At 31.0% G+C, this 19,320-nt stretch overlaps 2 protein-coding genes across 2 annotated transcripts; both read left to right on the top strand.

Moving 5' to 3' along the window:
- The first annotated feature begins 945 nt into the window (after positions 1-945).
- On the top strand, positions 946-5,792 carry LOC137831691 (uncharacterized). The gene is made up of 4 exons (XM_068639470.1): positions 946-1,078; positions 1,249-1,284; positions 2,326-3,031; positions 3,618-5,792. The coding sequence occupies exons 3-4, from the start codon at positions 2,666-2,668 to the stop codon at positions 5,457-5,459; spliced, it is 2,208 nt and encodes a 735-aa protein (XP_068495571.1). The 5' UTR covers positions 946-1,078; positions 1,249-1,284; positions 2,326-2,665; the 3' UTR covers positions 5,460-5,792.
- Positions 5,793-9,220: 3,428 nt separating this feature from the next.
- On the top strand, positions 9,221-11,562 carry LOC137831689 (DEAD-box ATP-dependent RNA helicase 35). Its single transcript, XM_068639469.1, has 2 exons — positions 9,221-9,376; positions 9,608-11,562. The coding sequence occupies exon 2, from the start codon at positions 9,650-9,652 to the stop codon at positions 11,414-11,416; it is 1,767 nt and encodes a 588-aa protein (XP_068495570.1). The 5' UTR covers positions 9,221-9,376; positions 9,608-9,649; the 3' UTR covers positions 11,417-11,562.
- Positions 11,563-19,320: the final 7,758 nt, after the last annotated feature.

Below are 19,320 nucleotides of genomic sequence, written 5' to 3'. Positions count from 1 at the left end.
GAAGGGAATGCATGTGCTGATAAGCTTCCTAACTTATGCTTTATTCATAGAGAGTATTATTATTGGTATAATCAACTTCCATCTAGTCTTTTCTTAGAGTTATTTATTAATAGGTATAGATTACATATGTACCATTTTTCTTAATATATAAGTTTTGGTCTAGTCTCCTGTATTTTCTTGTATTTTTTTTAATAATATTTGTTTTCATGTGGTAGTAAATGATTGTTGTCACTTGAAGTGTCAGCATAACTGAAATGTCAAATTTCATAATGATGGCTAACATGAGAGTTTTATATATATATATATATATATAATTGAATAAATTTTTAACTATGAAAACTACAATTTCACATAAAATTAGAAAAAATACATTTAATCCAATTTAAAGTCTTTCAAATTATATCAATATAAAAAACAAAACTATAAAAATTAGTTTAATAACACAAAAGTTAATAAATGATTGTGACTTTTTTTTAATGCATTATGGTACATTTAATGAGTTAGAATTATAAAAGCTAGAAGATAATAATTATGTGTTTGATGAAATTGTTCACTTTTTTTACCATCACATCTTAAAAACCACATCCCCTTGAAGCACCCGGTTTTGTTTAATCCCCCACAAGTGTGTCACCTATACTACGTGATAGATTTCACACAATTTTTGTAGACAATCTTAAAACTATGCACTTAGGAATTTTGGATAATTACTTTTTTTTTTACCAACACATTAAAATACCATCAATAAACTAATGATATTTATTGAAAAAGTTATAATATTCACACTTATCTCACTCAATTAAAGAATAATTAATTGTGATAGAAGAACACTTGCACCGAATCAAACAAAACAAAACAAAAACTGATAAAAACAACTGTGGATCAACTAAAAGTCATAACACAACACAGGATTTGCTTTGAAACCACGTCGTCAACTCAACTCAACTCGTTCTGACCAACTCGGACGAGTCAGACAGACTCGGTGTGTTTTAAAAGCCGGACCAAGTAAGTAGCAGTTCATTTCATTCCATGCCCCGCGAATTCACCTTATTGTGTGGTACACTTGAGACATCAAAACCAGGTTCTCTCTCTCTCTCTTTTCTTCAACTACGTTAATGTTTTATTCACTTTTATAGCACATGTATGCAAATCAACAAAGAATATAATCACCACCAATTTTTATTATTATTGTTATTTCAACCTTGTGTGTGTGTGCGTGCACTTACTTGATGTTATTGCTTCCCCTTTCAGGCCTGGCATTTGACGTTTCCACCACCTGCTCAAAGGGTAAGAAATATTCATCTTTTCTTGTTATCAACCTTTAACTCGTCCAATGCGTGTACTCGTGTTTCTTCTGCTTTTGGATTATATAGTTTGTGTGTGTATGATGTACTGTGATATAGGAGATGGAGAAAGATACCTGCAAATATTTTTGGGTCGTTGGTATTTCGATTAATTGTCAGCAGTGTGTACCTGTGTAGTGGGTGTGCTCAATCCTGGTGTCAGTGAATGTACTTGTCAAGTTCTGGTTTCAATGGTTTTTATTTTCTTCTTTTGCTCTTCTGGGTTGTACGTGTGAATCCGTTTGTTTTGTCCTGCAAGGACGTTGCTTATGAACATGTATACAAGTGGATCTGGGGTTGGTTGGTTATTATCTTTTTCTTTGGTAATCAAAATTCTTCGCCTTTATATATCATTCTCCTCACACGGATTTCGTGTTATTCTCTCCCCTCCTTAGGTTGCGTGTATAGTGGTTGTTGCATGGTGTATTTTTTTTGAGGCTGTATCAGCCATTGAGGAATGCAGTGTTTGAGAAGAAATTTGCGAATTTTGCTTTTCTGGTATGGAAAAATGATAGGGTTTACGCTAGTGATTCAGATACCCATGTTGAGGATTTTGATGCTTTGTCATATAAGCAATTTCTGTAGCTTCAGCAATTCTCCAATTTTCTTAGGTACAGGAATAGATTGTTTTAGCAGTTGTAATCCTTTTGGAGTTACTGGTCAATGAAGAGTTACTTGCCCTTTGTTCCTCTTATTTGTACTATAATACTGAGTTTGTGGATAGTTGATTCTCTTAAGAATTTGATAATGGAGAAATAATTGAAAGTAAAAACAACCGGAGATCTAACATTTTGTTACATGTCTGTTAGCTAATTTGGTCTCTATCAAAATTGAAGGTGTCACGTGATCCATGTAGTTGATCTCACTTAGCTGGATAAGACTTTGTTATTGCATAACTATTAGTTAATATCCATTCCCTTATAATATTTCTTCTTAAGATTTGAGTGTTTAGTTACTTAGTATGTTATACTTTGTTTCTACGCAGATGGATACAATGCAGCAGAATTTAACTGAACATGCATCTAATAGTCCTCCAAGTTCACCTTATATAAGCAATGTAGTTGGAGATCCACAGCTGAATCCTCGAGTTGGTCATGAGTACCAGGTGGAAGTTCCTTCCCTAATAAAAAAAATCAGAACGACTTAAGCTTCTAAGGAATCCTGCCGAGTCAGAAGTTGGGTTTGACAACTCACTTTCATATGCAATTGGTTTACCCATCTCTGTCACATGGATACATAATGCAAAGGAGAGTAGAGAAAATGAAGGGTGGGGATATATTGGAGACAATGTAGATGAACTCAAACCAACCACATTTCAATCTGTGATGACAGGAGACAGCAATTCAGCTGAACTGAGTGAAAGCAAAAAACTTGCATTAGCTCCTGGCATATTAAGTAACTCCTGGAGTGACTTTGATGCAGAAGTTTTTCTCCTTGGTTTGTATATTTTTGGTAAAAATTTCATTCAGATGAAAAGTTTCTTAGAGAACAAAGGGATGGGGGAAATACTTGCCTTTTATTATGGAAAGTTTCACAAATCTGATGCATATCGTAGATGGTCAGACTGCCGGAAGATAAAAGGGAGAAAGTCTACAATAGGACATAAACTTTTCACTGGTCGCAGGCAACAAGAACTATTGTCCCGCTTGATTCCCCATGTCTCAGGAGAATCTAAAGATACTCTGCTACAGGTATCAACAGTGTCATTTCATCTTCACTTTCTATTATTGAACTACAACAAGTATATTTCATTTGTCGGACGAGCGGCATAGCCTGTTTAACTGCATTCTATGATTTAGAAATTATTTTATTTTCACTTCTCTGATATAGTGCAATGTTTATTTTTTTGTCTGCAATTTTTAATATAGTCTTCTTTTTAAATTTATGAAGTAACAATATAGAAGATGATGATGATTGTCTGTCTATTTTCCTGGGTGTATATTACTCATGTTGAAGAATAGAAGCCATTTGCATTTAGGATTCCATATTTTCTGGAAGTATCTAATTCATTCTGTTTACAGGCTCCAAATAATACTTGTAGCTGATTAAGGTTCAGCTATAAATGCTTTTGGAAATATCACATATCTTTAATATTACATACATTGTACATTAGATACAAGGGCATATTAAGGAGGAATGGCTGATTGTATTATGATCTTATTGTGATGTAATGGTGGTTGATTGATTCATCCTTTATGACCAGTGGACATGTATTTATTTATCATTTCATTTGTATATTTGTATGCTTCACTCTCACTTTACTTTTGCTCTAATCAGGCTTCTAAGTCATATACAGAGGGCAGAGCTTCTTTAGAAGAATACATATCTTCTTTAAAATCCACTGTGGGACTTGGTATTCTTGTGGGAGCATTTGGTATTGGTAAGGAGAAGGATGACCTTACTACTCTTGTTTTGGAACCTGGGAAGAACAATAAGGTGTTTTCACTGCCAACTTGTAAAGCTTGGTCTTCTCTTGGACCAAATGATATAATGAAATTTTTAACAGGATTTCGACTGAGCAAGGCTAAAAGTCATGATCTCTTTTGGGAAGCTGTTTGGCCTCGCTTACTAGGAAGAGGTTGGCACTCTGAGCAACCAAAAAATCGAGGTTATGTCAGCTCCAAAGATTATCTGGTTTTTCTTATCCCAGGTGTTAAGACGTTTTCAAGGAGAAAACTTGTGAAAGGTGATCATTACTTTGATTCTGTTGGTGATGTCTTGAGGAAAGTGGTAGCTGAACCGAATCTTCTTGATGTTGAAGAAGCTAAAGTTGATAGCTTTGATGATGAAGAGCCAGAAAGGGGATCGGATAAGGATGATCATTCTGACTACCATCGTCAATGTTACCTCAAGCCTCGTTCTTCAACTTACAATACAGATCAGATAAAATTCACGGTTATTGATACCAGTTTGGTGCATGGAGGGAAACCATCTGATTTAAGAGAATTTAAACCTGTGCCTGTTAATTCAGTGGGTGAAGTTGAGGTAAATGTTGCTGATACGCATGAAGAGGCCAAACATATGAGTAAAGTAAACCATAACAAGGACATTTCTGAAAACATTGATCAAAAGTTGACTGATACCAGTGCACTTTGTGAAGGAAAGTTATTGAAGGTGAGAGAACTGCAATATCTGCCAATTGAAGAGGAAGATGCTTTTAAGATGCTTGGTATTTTAAGAGAAAGTAAGGGTAGATCCTATGATGATTCACCAAGTGTAATAGAAGCTAGTATGCTGGTATATGACAAAAAGAATATTGGGAATACTGATAACCAAAATAATGCTAAGAAAATGGTGGAAAGCTTGGAGAATCAGAAGACCTCTGTGTCCAAAGATAATCAACTGAAAAGGACCATAAAGCATCAATTTAGTCGAACAGCAAGATCAGGTAATTCCAACCATGCAGTTGTTCCCGTCAAAAAGAGGAGATTGGCTGCTTGTTCCAAGGCAAAGAAAAGCCACATCATCAAGAATTCTTCAGGAGGCTTAGGATCAGAAAAAATAGCTTTCTCCCGCACAAAGGTTGATGATCCTTTTAGCACAAAGCAGAAGAATGGAAGTTTAATTCCTTCTTCGGATGAAAAAAGTCTGGAAGAGAATAACAAAGAAAGTATTCTCAATGAAATTTGTGAGCACAGGTGTGTTTCAGGTGATAAAGTTGAGAATGGTGAATCACAATCTCCAGTCACCTTCAACATACCCCAAGCTCAGTTGAAGTCTGAAATTGGGGTAGTGATGGCAATGGTGGAGGAAGATGAGCAGAGCCTGAAGGCAAATGATCCATGTTTATCATCTGACACTCAGGCAGTAATTGAGGAGCCACTGGGAGCCTCTTCTGATGTTGGTTCTGTGGTGGAGCAGCAACCTAGTATAACTTCCAGGAGGCAGAGCACTAGAAACCGACCTTTGTCCCTTAGAGCGCTGGAATCTCTAGCAAATGATTTCTTGCATGGAGAAAGAAGACAGAAAAGGAAACTCGTCCCAACACAAACTGATGCATTTACTATTTGCCGCAAGGCTCGTACAAGAACCAAAATCATGCCTAACAGTCAGAGTTCAGACAATGGGACTGCAATTTTAGTAGAAGAAAATCAGTTGAATGGCAACAGCACTGCTTAGGAAGTATCTGTGAGCCATTAGATTAAGTTAAGAGCAGTAGTGGTCCATTATACCAGGTATCTTTGAAGCTGCCTTTCATCATCAAGTTTTGACTTCTAGAAACAATTTGATTTCGAAAAGAGCAGATGATTCTCCTGTCTACATTCACATACTGTACAGAATTTTTCCATACTACAAAGAATGTTGATGAGATCAGTTTTTTGTTTGTTTGTTTAAACTAGAAGGATCCCAACCTTATGCTTGGCTATCAAGTTGCAAGTAAATTTCACTCATATTGAGTATCCCATGGAAATTATAATAAAACTTTTTAGCTGATGATAATATTGCCAGAAACTTTGAGTGTGCTTTAGCAATTACAAAATACAAATTGACTCTTGTTTGTGTGCTCTTTCTTGACAAGCAAGGAAGGGGCATACCTGAGATGTGTCCTATTCTTACTGTGAATACTGAATTGATATGGAGTTTTGTGAATCAGATTATTACAACTAACATTTTTTTTCCATAAAAGGATAGACCTTGATGATGTACTAGCCACCCTTTTGTCCAACATTGTTCTGATGTAGTTTATATCAAACTTTCATCCATGTCAATAAGTACTTTTCTATATGGCAAAACAATCTTTTGTCCAACAATCTTCTGGTGTAGTTTGTATCAAACTTTCATCCATGTCAATAAGTACTTTTCTGTAAGGCAAAACAAAGATTTATATTGACTATATATACAGTACAAGGAACCGGTTTCACCTTACTTGACAATTAGCCAATGATGTTTAGGAGAAAATAACGACAGAAACCTTATATGGTGATGGTCTTATTGGCTTCAGCTTCAGTTGTTCTTAGCTAACTTTTTATTTATTTCCATTAGATTTATCCCTAAGCAACCTCATTAACCAAAGATCAAAACATCTATGTAAACATATGCAAGTAAATTTTATTGGTGCCTTTCATACACAAAAAATTCAACCTAAGATGATCAACCCACAAATAGTCAACTTTTACAATGTACGTTGTTTGATAGTCAAACCAATACAAATTATAATATTAAAATCCCTTCAAAACTGAATGTTAAAGATATAAAACATAATGAGAATAAATGTGTCAGAGGTCCAATTATTTAGCTCTATCTTTATGATATATTTTTTTTCTTATTATATTGTTAAATATAATAATTGTTTTTTTATAGTATTCTTTCTTTATTATAAGATTTATTATCACCATAAAGATTATGATAATAAGAAACAAGTCTTTCATAATTTTAATTTAAATTGTTGTTGACCGTGTGATTATTTATAAAAGGATATAATGGTACAAATAAATCAATATAATGTGTGTGATGATATTCATTATTTACATAGATAGATGTTAAACATATGATCATTCAACTTATTCAAATATTTTTTAACAATTTATATTATTTTATAATCTCAATAAAAAAATCTTGGAAAGAATATAAATAAAAAAATTATTTTAATTTATTTAGTTAAAAACATTAATTAATCAAGTGTACTTTTAATGTATATATAACAGAAATCTTTTATCTAAGAATTTTTAAGTGAGAATAGATTGAATTTTGAGAAATAATGTTCGAAGAACTAATTATCAATTAAATGAAATGGATGAATTTAATTTGATCCATTTTATTTATATTTTTGCGATGACAAATAAATTAATTATTTATCACACTGACAGTGAAGTATGAGTATCTTAGGGGTAAAAGTGTATTGAATTACTAGCTTGTCATCATTTTGTTAGTGAGATGGGACCCACTGACTTTTTTTTTTAAATATATGTTTATGTATAAGTTTTTAAAATTTATCTATTAAAATATAATTTAAGGAAATGTAATTTTTGTGTTAGGTTATTTCAATATATAAACACTATAATTTAAATAACGAATAGTTCTAATTTAAATTTCAATGATGAACTGTGATTGAGATCCTTGATTTTGAGAATAAAAAAAATAATTTTCTATCTTAAAAACATATGTTTATGTAAAAAATTAAACCAAATATAGATAAAAAATTAATAAGACTTTTGCATGAGAGTAAAAGTTAGAAAAAAAATCCTAAAAGTTGTGCTTAAATCATGTTAGACTTTGATAAATCTATTCCTAACCTACATTGTTGAATGTTTTTTTTTTCTAAATTTTAGTTTGACCGAATTAAATATATAGTTTAACATCAATATCTATTTATTTTTTATACTGTATTTTATAAAAAATAAAAAAGCTAAGTTAACAAACTTTATGTGCTTAACAAATTAAAAGAGGCCAATATACCTGTAAGTTATATTTTAATTTTTTTATTAATATTAAGAAAATAAGAAAAATATCAACCAAAATATTAATCATTATATTGAAGATAGATAGACATATTGTTCGGATACGTCTAATATAATCTCTTGGCTTCGACGTTTAGAAATTGAGGTAAATAGCCGTTTATATATTCATTACTCCTCTAATTCCATCAAGATATCTTTTAAGGACAAAATTGTAACTGAACATCAACCTTCAAAACGGATAATATTTTAAATGCGATGATTGACCTAACAATACTCACGACTTATAGAGTCAACAATACCTCAAATATACTTGAAGTCCGAAGACATATAAAACTAAATTATTCCATCATATCAAATTTAACTTTTATAAATTAAAATACAAATTTTCAAAACATTAATTATGTGCTATGAACAATACAAATATTTTTTTTTGTTATATATATAAATTCCTTATTTTTTATGGTGATAATCTTAAAAGATATACTTATAATAGTTTAAAATTAAACAGTAGTGTAAAAGTGTGTGTCTGGCCAATTTTTGTCTTTATTATCATTTTATTATTGTAATTTTATTCTTTATTCTTATATATACAGTGAATACTAATAATATTTTTAGGGTGATGATATTTTTACATCCAACTTCATCTTACACTCATAACAAAATATTAATACTTGTAATAAAAATTAAAAATTAAAAAATCTTCTTAATATAAATAAAATGTAAAATGTTAAAATAATTTTCAAAATTAAAAAATTAAAAGTAATTAAAATACTAATATTTGTTGAAATGTAGGATAGAATACGGGTGTTAAAAAATATTTTTGATATTTTTATTACCTATAAGTAACGGAGATATGAGAAAGTAACAATGGATGAATCATGAATTTATATGTCTGATACTTTTAAATATTTTAGTATTAATTTTTGTATAAAAATTTAAATTATACTTTTTTGTTATAACATTTTATTAATAATTATGAGTTTATATCATGTATACAATATTTATTCCGTAAAAAATATATAAATTTATTAGATAAATACAGTGGTCTGTCAAACTAAGCATATTTTTTTAAAGTTTATTGCAGTACGTGATAAATAAATAAATATATAGATAGATTTTGATGTATGAATCTACATAAATTAACTCATTTAAATTTTTTGTTAGAATAAAAGTAATTCTATTAATTGAACCTGTAAAAACAATTTTCTTAGTTATTTAAAAAAAATACTAGATAGTATGTTGAAATTTAGAAATTATATTAAATAAATAGGATACTCAGAGTATAATTTTATAAAGAAATATTATAAAACCTTTATTTTATAAAAGAAGTTGTTTGATCAAATTAGGTTGAATCTAATCCATAAACTATTTTAATTAGTTAAAATAAGTTAAGTTCGAATGTATATAAATAAATATTTTCTATATTTTATTTGACTAGATATTATTTTATTATTATATAGTATTTAACCAAAACAGTGTATCACTTCTGAATAAATGTTCGTAATTTGAGAGTTTTGGGCTCAGAGAGAAGAGGTTGGTGCGAAAATCAAACCCTAAATTCCCAAATCACATTCACAGCATCAAAACAGTGTTTTCTCCGAATAGCGCACTTCACAGTGGGATTTCAGTTTCTTCGTAGTGAGTTTTCTTCACTCTCATATCTAAGTATTTACAAGCATGAAGATGCATTTTTTTTCTTTCTCTTTTATTCGGGGTGTGAATTTATTGTCGGAGTTCGTATTCATTCTCGAAACTGGTGTAGTTGAGTTTGATACATGGATATATTAAGTTTACAGGTTATGCTTTGGATTAATTTGTTCTTTGATTTTTTGTTACTTACTTTGGGTTTTTTGTTTGGAATAATAACAGGACCAGAAGAACTGTTACTTTGAGCTCAATTTGCCGGCGAAAATGGAAGAAGATGATGGTTATGAGGAGTATGTGCCCGTGGCCAAGCGTCGGGCCATTGAAGCTCAGAAGATTCTCCAACGTAAGGGGAAGGCCCTTATCGCCACTGATGATGAATTGGAGAAAATGAGAGTGGCTGAATCCAAGCCTAGTCTGCTGGTTAAAGCTTCACAAATGAAACGAGAACAACCCGAGATCAGTGTGACGGAGCAGATTGTTCAGCAGGAGAAGGAGATGATTGAAAACTTGTCGGATAGGAAAACCCTCATGTCTGTCCGTGAATTGGCTAAGGGAATCACTTACTCGGAACCTTTGCCTACAGGGTGGAAGCCACCTTTGCATGTAAGAAGGATGTCCAAGAAGGAGTGTGATTTGATTCGGAAGCAGTGGCATATAATAGTTGATGGTGGTGAAATCCCACCCCCGATTAAGAATTTTAAGGATATGAGGTTTCCTGAGCCAGTTTTGAAGAAGTTGAAAGCTAAGGGGATTGTGCAACCAACACCTATTCAGGTGCAAGGACTTCCTGTAATCTTATCTGGGCGGGATATGATTGGGATTGCTTTCACGGGCTCTGGAAAAACTCTTGTCTTTGTGCTACCGATGATCATGGTGGCAATGCAAGAGGAAATTATGATGCCTATTGTTCCTGGAGAAGGTCCATTTGGTTTGATTATTTGCCCATCAAGGGAACTGGCTAGGCAGACTTATGAAGTCGTCGAACAATTCTTGATACCTTTGAAGGAAGCCGGATATCCGGAGCTCAGGCCTTTGCTTTGTATTGGTGGAGTGGATATGAGATCGCAGCTTGAGATTGTGAAGAAGGGTGTTCATATTGTTGTTGCCACTCCTGGGAGGTTGAAGGATATGTTGGCCAAGAAGAAAATGAATCTTGATAACTGCAGGTATTTAACATTAGATGAGGCCGATAGGTTGGTGGATCTGGGATTTGAAGATGACATTAGAGAAGTTTTTGATCACTTCAAAGCTCAAAGGCAGACTCTTCTATTTTCTGCCACCATGCCAACCAAAATTCAGAACTTTGCCAGAAGCGCTTTGGTGAAACCTATCATTGTCAATGTGGGACGTGCAGGGGCCGCAAATCTTGATGTAATTCAGGAGGTAGAGTATGTTAAGCAGGAGGCAAAAATAGTTTATCTCCTTGAGTGCCTACAAAAAACCCCACCACCAGTTCTGATATTTTGTGAGAATAAGGCTGACGTTGATGACATCCATGAATACCTTCTCTTGAAAGGAGTGGAAGCAGTGGCGATTCACGGAGGCAAGGATCAGGAAGAGAGAGAGTATGCCATTTCAGCTTTTAAGGCAGGCAAGAAAGATGTGTTGGTGGCAACAGATGTTGCATCCAAAGGTTTGGATTTTCCTGATATTCAGCACGTCATTAACTATGACATGCCAGCTGAAATTGAAAATTATGTCCATAGGATTGGACGGACTGGTAGATGTGGGAAAACTGGTATAGCAACGACATTTATAAACAAGAATCAAAGTGAAACAACATTACTTGATTTGAAACACCTGTTGCAAGAAGCAAAACAAAGGATTCCCCCAGTTTTGGCTGAGTTGAACGATCCAATGGAAGATAATGATGAAATAACAGGCATAAGTGGAGTCAAGGGATGTGCATATTGTGGTGGACTTGGTCATCGTATCCGTGACTGTCCCAAATTAGAACATCAGAAGAGCATGGCAATTGCAAATAATAGAAAGGATTATTTTGGATCTGGAGGTTACAGAGGGGAAATTTGAAAGGCGTTCTTCGTATACTAGTTTTCTTTGAACACTGCTAGGTTATGTACTATTACATCTGCAACTCTAAATTTTGTACCGTGAAATGTGATCACTTTCATTACATCTGAACTGATGCAATAGATATGTTCCGATTTTTCTTTGAATGCAGCTGGTTATGTATTATATTTGCAACTTATAAATTTTGTTCCAAGAATTTTTTTGACATTGTTTAATTGTGGTATAGTTTATGGATTGTATTTACTGAATTGTGGATTTTCACCCGTTTATCCAGTCTAGGTTGATTGATGTTGGAATAGTCAGGTGATTTGTCATGAGCAGATGTCTTCTGCTGTTGTAATTATTTTCCTAGAACATTTATGTTTATGATGAGTGTAAATAAATAATATGTTCATCCCGCATATGCAAGAAATCTTGTGATAGTTGCACTTCTAATTTTATAGAGGACAATGTAAAGAGAACAAATAGACGTAATTCTATTTTAAATTTGTACTTGAATTTTGGAACACTATAATAGCTAATCGGAATCCCCTCCGCTAAACAGTTTTCTTAGACCGCACATTGCAGGGGTCCGGATTCTGCATCTGCATTCATTTTCTACATACATGTGCTATCATTTCCAGCCTGTTTGACTTGCTTTTACAAATGTATGGCAATGTCTGGTCTATTTCGACCAATTCACACTTATGGGCTTCTAGTATTAAGTGTAATGAATAGACCCTGTTGAGTTCACACACATTCATTCTCTTTGGTAACTTCTTTTCCATGAAATTGGCTTATTTGAGTACAGAAAACTTAACTTCTTCATCCTTATCCTTTCCCTGTGCCTTTTCTACTAGAAAAGGGACCTTTGTATACTTTCAAGAGACTGGAAGCTAGTTTAGAATGTCAAGGTTGAATTTCCATGGCTACTATATCCCTTTCTGATGTTTGCTTCTTAGTTCCTTTATTTATGCTGAAACACTTGACTTTGAGCGGGAAAAAAAGAATAATGCGTGCTGTGCATTTTAGCTTGATTCCCCATCTCTCAGGAGAATCTAAAGATACTCTGCTACAGGTATCAACATTGTCATCTCATCTTCAATGCTATTATTGAACTCCAACCAGTATATTTTATTTTCCGGATGAGCGGCTTAGCCTGTTTCACTGCATTTTATGATTTTGAAATTATTTTATTTTCACTTCTCTGATATAGTGCAATGTTTATTTTTTCCCCTGCAGTTTCTGATATAACCTTCTTTAACTTTATGAAGTGACAATGTAGAAGATGATGATGATTGTCTGTCTATTTTCCTGGGTGTATATTAACCATGTTGAGGAGTAGGATTCCATATCTTTTGGAAGAACCTAATTCATTCTGTTTTACGAGCTTCAAATAATACTTGTAGCTGATTAAGGTTCAGCTATAAGCCCTTTTGGAAGTATTACATATCTTTAATATTACATACATTGTACATGTGATACAATGGCAATTAAGTAGGAACGGTTGATTGTATTATGATCTTATTTTGATGTAATGGTCGTTGATTGACTCATCCTTTATGGCCAGTGGCCATGTATTTATTTATCATTTCAGTTGTATAATTATATGTTTCACTCTCACTCTGCATTTGCTCTAATCCGGATTCTAAGTCTTATACCGAGGGCAGACCTACTTTAGAAGAATACATATCTTGTTTAAAATCCACTGTTGGACTTGGTATTCTTGTGGGAGCAGTTGGTATTGGCAAGGAGGAGGGTGACCTTACTACTCTTGTTCTGGAACCTGGGAAGAACAATAAGGTGTTTTCAGCCCAAACTTTCAAAGCTTCTTCTCTTGGACCAAATGATATAATGAAATTTTTAACAGGATTTCGACTGAGCAAGTCCAAAAATAATGATCCCTTATGGGAAACTGTTTGGCCCTGCTTACCCTCATAGCTCCAAAGATTATTTGGTTTTTCTTATCCAGGTGCTAAGTCGTTTTCAAGGAGAAAACTTGTTACTTTGATTCTATTAGTGATGTCTTGAGCAAAGTGGTACCTGAACCGAATCTTCTTGATGTTTGAATAAACTAAAGTTGGGAACTGTGGTGATGAAGAGCCAGAAAGGGGATCGAATAAGGATGACATTCTGTTACCATCGTCAATTTTACCTCAAGCCTCGAGCTCTCCCTACAATACAGATCAGATAAAATTCACGGTTATTGGTACCAGTTTGGTGCATGGAGGGCAACCATCTGATTTAAGAGAATTTAAACCTGTACCTGTTAATTAAGTGGATGAAGTTGAAGTAAATGTTGCTGAAACACACGAAGAGGCCAAACATACGAGGAAAGCACCTGCCATCATGAAGTTTTTGACTTCTAGGAACAAATCAGTTTGTAAAAGTGCAGGTTCTCCCATCTTACCTGCAAATTATATTCTAAAGCTGCCGGAGTGATTAAAAATTCACATACTGTATAGAATTTTTCCATACCCAAAGGAATGTTGATGAAATCAGTTTATTTTTGTTTGAACTAGAAAGATCCCAAGCTTATGCTAGGCTATGAAGTTGCATGTAAAATTCGCTTAACATAGAGTATCCCATCGAAATTATAATAAAACTTTTTAGCTGATGATAATATTAACTAAGTGTGCTTTAGCAATTACAAATTGACTCTTATTTGTGTGCTCTTGCTTGACAAGCAATAAAGGATCATACCTGAGCTGTGTCCTGTTCTTACTGTGAATACTGAATTGATCTTGAGTCTTTTGAATCAGATTATTACAACTAACATTTTTTTTCCATAAAATCAAAGACCTTGATGTACTAGCCACCCTTTTGTCAAACACTGTTCTGTTTTAGTTTATATCAAACTTCTGCCTTTCTTTCAAGCTATGTCCAAGTATTTTTTTTTAAGGAACCCAAAGGAGCTCTTTGGGTTCCACCTTGCAGGAAGTTCTGGTTTGCACAAGTGAAATCATGACAAGATGCAACTAGTCAATGGTGTTTGGGAGAAGATAACGGCTAGGCAACCTCATACACAAAAAAGATTCAACCTAAGACTATCAACCGACAAATACACAAGTTATTTGTCAACTTTTAAATGTGCATTGTTTGATAGTAAAAAACAATACAAATTATAGTAGAAATATCCCTTCTCAAATCAATATGAAAGATACAAGATGCACATTTTAACAAAACATGGTTACCATAAAGCATTTTAACAAATATTTATTGTTTTAAATACAACTATATTTTCCCTGTCACTCTTTCTAAACTAGGAATGACACAGTACACCTCAACCTTAGACAATATCTGCAAATTAATTAAATAAATAATTGTTTTTTTAAGTATCGGTTTTCAACGAATACTTTCCTGCAAATTTTTGAAAAATGAATATTTGTATGAGTAATGTAGTATTTATCCCATGCTACTTAGCATGTTGTAGTACTACTGCATGTCCAATTTTTTTCCCAAAGAACGAACGATAAACCTTCTATTATTAGTAATCATATTTACCTTGTGCTTATGCTGATAAAAAAAAAAAAACCTTGTGCTTATGCTTATCTGTTTGTAATCTTTAGATTGTGTGTACAAATTCTATTACATATCACGTTCCATATTTCATTCAATGAGAAATAAGAATAAGAAAAATAGGAAAAGGAAGAACTTCGGGAAGTCATTTGATTGGTATTGTTGTGTCTAAATATCTCACTTTTTAACATTAAGAAAGTGCTTCAAACAAACAATTGAAAACTTCTCATAATAAAAACTCTAGTTTTTATACTTTATTTTTACATCCTTTTAAAAGATATATAAAAGCATATATGTTTTTTTTACAATAAAGTGTTATATGGGCTTTTTGTTGTGATCCATGGCTCGAGAAAGGGTATTTCTTCCTGCACCGCTACATTTTCTTCTAGCATCCCTACATTCTTTGAAATACCAGAATTATCCTTGATAATTTTAAATAATTACAAAATAAGAGTTCCTAAGAAAAAGTGTTTCTGGAATAAGAGTTCTATAAGTAAACTGTGTTTCTGAAAAAAAATCTGAAAGACAAAAAAATCATTCTAGAATATCATTTTTTAACATATTTTTTTAATTTATTTCAAAAAGAATAATTTGAAAATAATTTTTAAAAGGATAAAATAATCTTTTGAGAAAATGACAGAGTGCAGAAAGCCATTTGTTAAGGTGCAGGGAGAAGCACCCTCAAGAAACTGAGCGCTTTTTAGATGGGTTGAAGTATATAGGACTCTCAATTATTAAATATTTTATTACTAAAGAAATATTAAAAAAACATAATTTGGGTTATTAGTGGAGCTAATTCCTAATTTAATGCTAACATTATGATTAAATAACTTAATGTTCGTAGTATATTACGAGATAATATAGTTTTTGCTCATTGCTAATACCTATTTCACTCAAATATTTTTAATTTAACATCAATTATCCACCTATCATCTTAACATTGAATTACTTACATATATTTTTTATAAATCATCTTTTTATAATTTATCATTGAATTATCCTCGTGTTATTCCTAAAAAAAATTATCACTTTCAAATACTTATTTTGCATCAAAATTTATTAAATATCATATAATACATTCATGCAACTTATGAAATTTAAGGAAAACAATATTAAAGATTTTATAAACAAGGGTGGTTGTTTGAACATAATTTTTTTGGAAGATAGAAAAAAAATTTGCTAGGGGATATTCTGATTTTGCTACTTGTGGAAGTATTTTTTGTGGAAGTATGTGGAAATTTATTAGAGCTTTTTCTGCATTTCTTGAAGTTTAGTCTGTTTTGGTTGCTGAGTTTTATGAGTTTTATGGGGTTATACATGGTATGGAAGAAACTCAAAATATGAGAGACTTATTAATGTTTGGTGGGAATGTGATTTTGCTTTAGTTTGTGTTGCGTTTACTGCTATGACAAATGTTTATTGAATGCTTCGATGGAATACTTATCTTAATTACTGTACAAAAATTAGGTTTAAGGTTACTCATATTTCTCATGAGGGAAATGCGTGAGCTGATAAGTTGGTTAATTTAGAATTTATTCATTGAGAATCTTTTCATTGGTATAATAAGCTTCCATCTTATATGTTCTTATAATTCTTTATGAATAGGTATGGTCTACCTATGTATCGTTTTTGTTAACCTATGAGTTTTGGTCTAGTCTCCCGTATTTTTGTATTTTTTTTAATAATATTTTTTTCATGTGATAACTTCTTCCTCTTTCAAATGTTTATCTAAACGAGATGACAAAAATTTATAAAACACATGTTTTGTTTTAATTAAATAAGAACAAGTGTTTTTTTAATCTAAAACAATTTCTCTTATGGTAGTAATTAAATTGCAAGTGTTTTTATTCAATCAAATCCATAGCATTCAATAAGTTAAATTTCAATTCAACAAAACAGCTACCATATAATCTACAGCTATTTAAGTTTATCATAAGATTTGATCTCACCAAAGTATCATTATCAAAATAATCAACTTCTTTTAAAAGTAGTAAATGAAGCTAATTTCCTTTACCTTTTAACCAGTTAGTGTAATTCATATTCAAAAGAGAGAGAAAAAAAAAAGACAAAATTGAAAATAGTTAATTGGGAGAGTGAGCCTCTAATTTAAGATTCTAATTATATCATGTTAAGTGAACAATTTTTTATTTGTTTAAGTTTAGTTTTGAATCATTTTAATCAATATATTGTTGGTATCTTCGCAGCTAACACTCACCTTTAATGTAAACCTCATCCATCGTAGGATGATAAACTAGTTTTTGAAATTGCAAGCTATGCTGTTGGATTTTTTTTTCTCATTATAAATAATTATTATATTTGTGTATAGATATTGAAATATCTCTGTTTATTTTGATTTATAAATAATTATTTTGTTGATAAAAAATGTCTCTTACCTAATCACCCGTTAATATTTTTTTTGGAACGGAATAGAAGAAACAGTTTTAAATCATCAAATAAATTAATTTTACAATGAATAACTATTTCTGAAAGAAAATAATAAAAAACTTAAAAATATATTACAATATATTTTTTAAATAATTAAAAATCTTATATTCACTTAAACTCAAACAATAAACAATAATAAATAAGTAAAATCTCATTTATAAAAATCTATTATAATAAAATCTATTAAATTTACCATCTCACTCTATGCTTGGATCATAAACATGCAATCTTATGTATTATAATAAATACATGAAAATACTTCCACAAGTAGCAAAACCAAGATATCCCTAACAGTTCCATAATTTTAACCCAACCTGGTGAATGAAACTTCCATATAACAGTAAGAGGACGAAGAACTTTACCAGTACGAGTATTAATATAAAAGAACTTGATCACGTTGAAATCCAACATATCATTCTTCATTGAAGGTTTAAACGAATTTCCTATTAGACGAGTTAAATATTTAATAACCGAAATAACCATATAAACTTCAATCTTATCGTGAAAACGAGTATAATTTCTCATATGTCATATCATCAAAATAGAAAAAGTTATCACAACAAAGTTAATTAACCAAAGGACTATTTATAAATTAAACTCTTTATTTTAGCTGATTTTTTTTATTAAAATAAATTGATAGTCAAATCATTGTTTATACTTTCATCCGCATATGATAACTATTTTAAAAGTTATATACATGGAATATTTTTATTAATTGGTTTATAAAAATGTTACGTTACATATTGTTAAATACTTGTATTTCAAAATTTTAATAACCATTAATAACTTGTAAATATTCTTAAATCCACACACTACATATAATTATTTTTTTATATTAACACAATAATTTAACATTTAAATATGAATAATACAGACAACTTTATGCTAATGTTGAGAATAATATACGTTAATAAATGTGTATAATCAACATTTAGTTTCTTAATTAAGAAAACTTGAGAGGCATAAAAAGTAAGTGTAAGCAAATAATATATTTAATTTTAGTTTTGATACATCTCATAATTTGAACACATTAGTAATATATGGGAGCATATTAAAATAAATAAATAAATGATTAAACTTTAAATAGTTTAAATTTATTATCTACAACAATTAATAAATATGATACAATTTTCTAACTATTTGTTTAATATTTACTTTTTCTTACTATTTTATGCTTAAAATTGTGCTAACTATTTTTTTACCGTGTTAATTTGAAGAAGAAAAATAAAATAAAAAGTAAATAATTTGTAGAAAATAAGATACAATTTAATAACCATTAGGAAAATTATGTTTCTAATTATATTAACTGAATTTTATTACTATAAAAATATTGTGTGCTTTTGTTTCGACTATAGTATTAAAAGTTATATTTAATGATACTATCTTAATAGTTTAATTTTTATATTAAAGAATTATAATAGTAAAATTTACATATACTCTAAAATAGTAACAGTAGTTATCATAATCTGTTGTTAAAAAGTGATGGTCACAGACATCTTTTGTCCACAATCATTACAGTCAAAATTTGGTTATCTTCTTAAGTCTTAATTTTAATAAAATCATTCCTTAGCAGTAGTTAATTACAATCATCAAATTTCAGCTACACAAAAAACACGTACTTGGGTTTATCAAGACAGATAAAAAAAAATACTGGGGTGATTAGGTTTTGCAAAAAAAATATTTTTTTTACTGAATAATGATAGAAGCCACAATGAAAATTTTATAATTAGGAGTAAAAGTATAAAATAAACATAAAAAACGTTTAGTATGTACTAAAATTAAAATTATTTATTCTTGCAAATATATTATTATAATAGTTTAAAAAAATCATTTATTTATTAATAATAAGAAATAAATTTAAATTTAACTCATCTTTAAATAATCGATTTTTAAAATGAGGTTTGTCCCACTTGACTTTATGTTTAATTGATGTATGATTTTAACATATTTTTCATTTACAT

This window comes from Phaseolus vulgaris, chromosome 6, assembly GCF_000499845.2.
Source record: "Phaseolus vulgaris cultivar G19833 chromosome 6, P. vulgaris v2.0, whole genome shotgun sequence".
In the NCBI taxonomy this organism is placed as follows: Eukaryota; Viridiplantae; Streptophyta; class Magnoliopsida; order Fabales; family Fabaceae; genus Phaseolus; species Phaseolus vulgaris.
Note: the sequence above shows the minus strand (reverse complement) of the source record. Positions and strands in the feature narration are given on the sequence as shown.

Excerpts from the sequence above, each read along its gene's own strand:
- LOC137831689 (XM_068639469.1), top strand. The coding sequence starts at position 9,650 with ATGGAAGAAGATGATGGTTATGAGGAGTATGTGCCCGTGGCCAAGCGT.
- LOC137831691 (XM_068639470.1), top strand. The coding sequence starts at position 2,666 with ATGACAGGAGACAGCAATTCAGCTGAACTGAGTGAAAGCAAAAAACTT. Across the intron at positions 3,032-3,617 it reads CTAAAGATACTCTGCTACAG|GCTTCTAAGTCATATACAGA; the intron begins GTATCAACAGTG and ends TGCTCTAATCAG.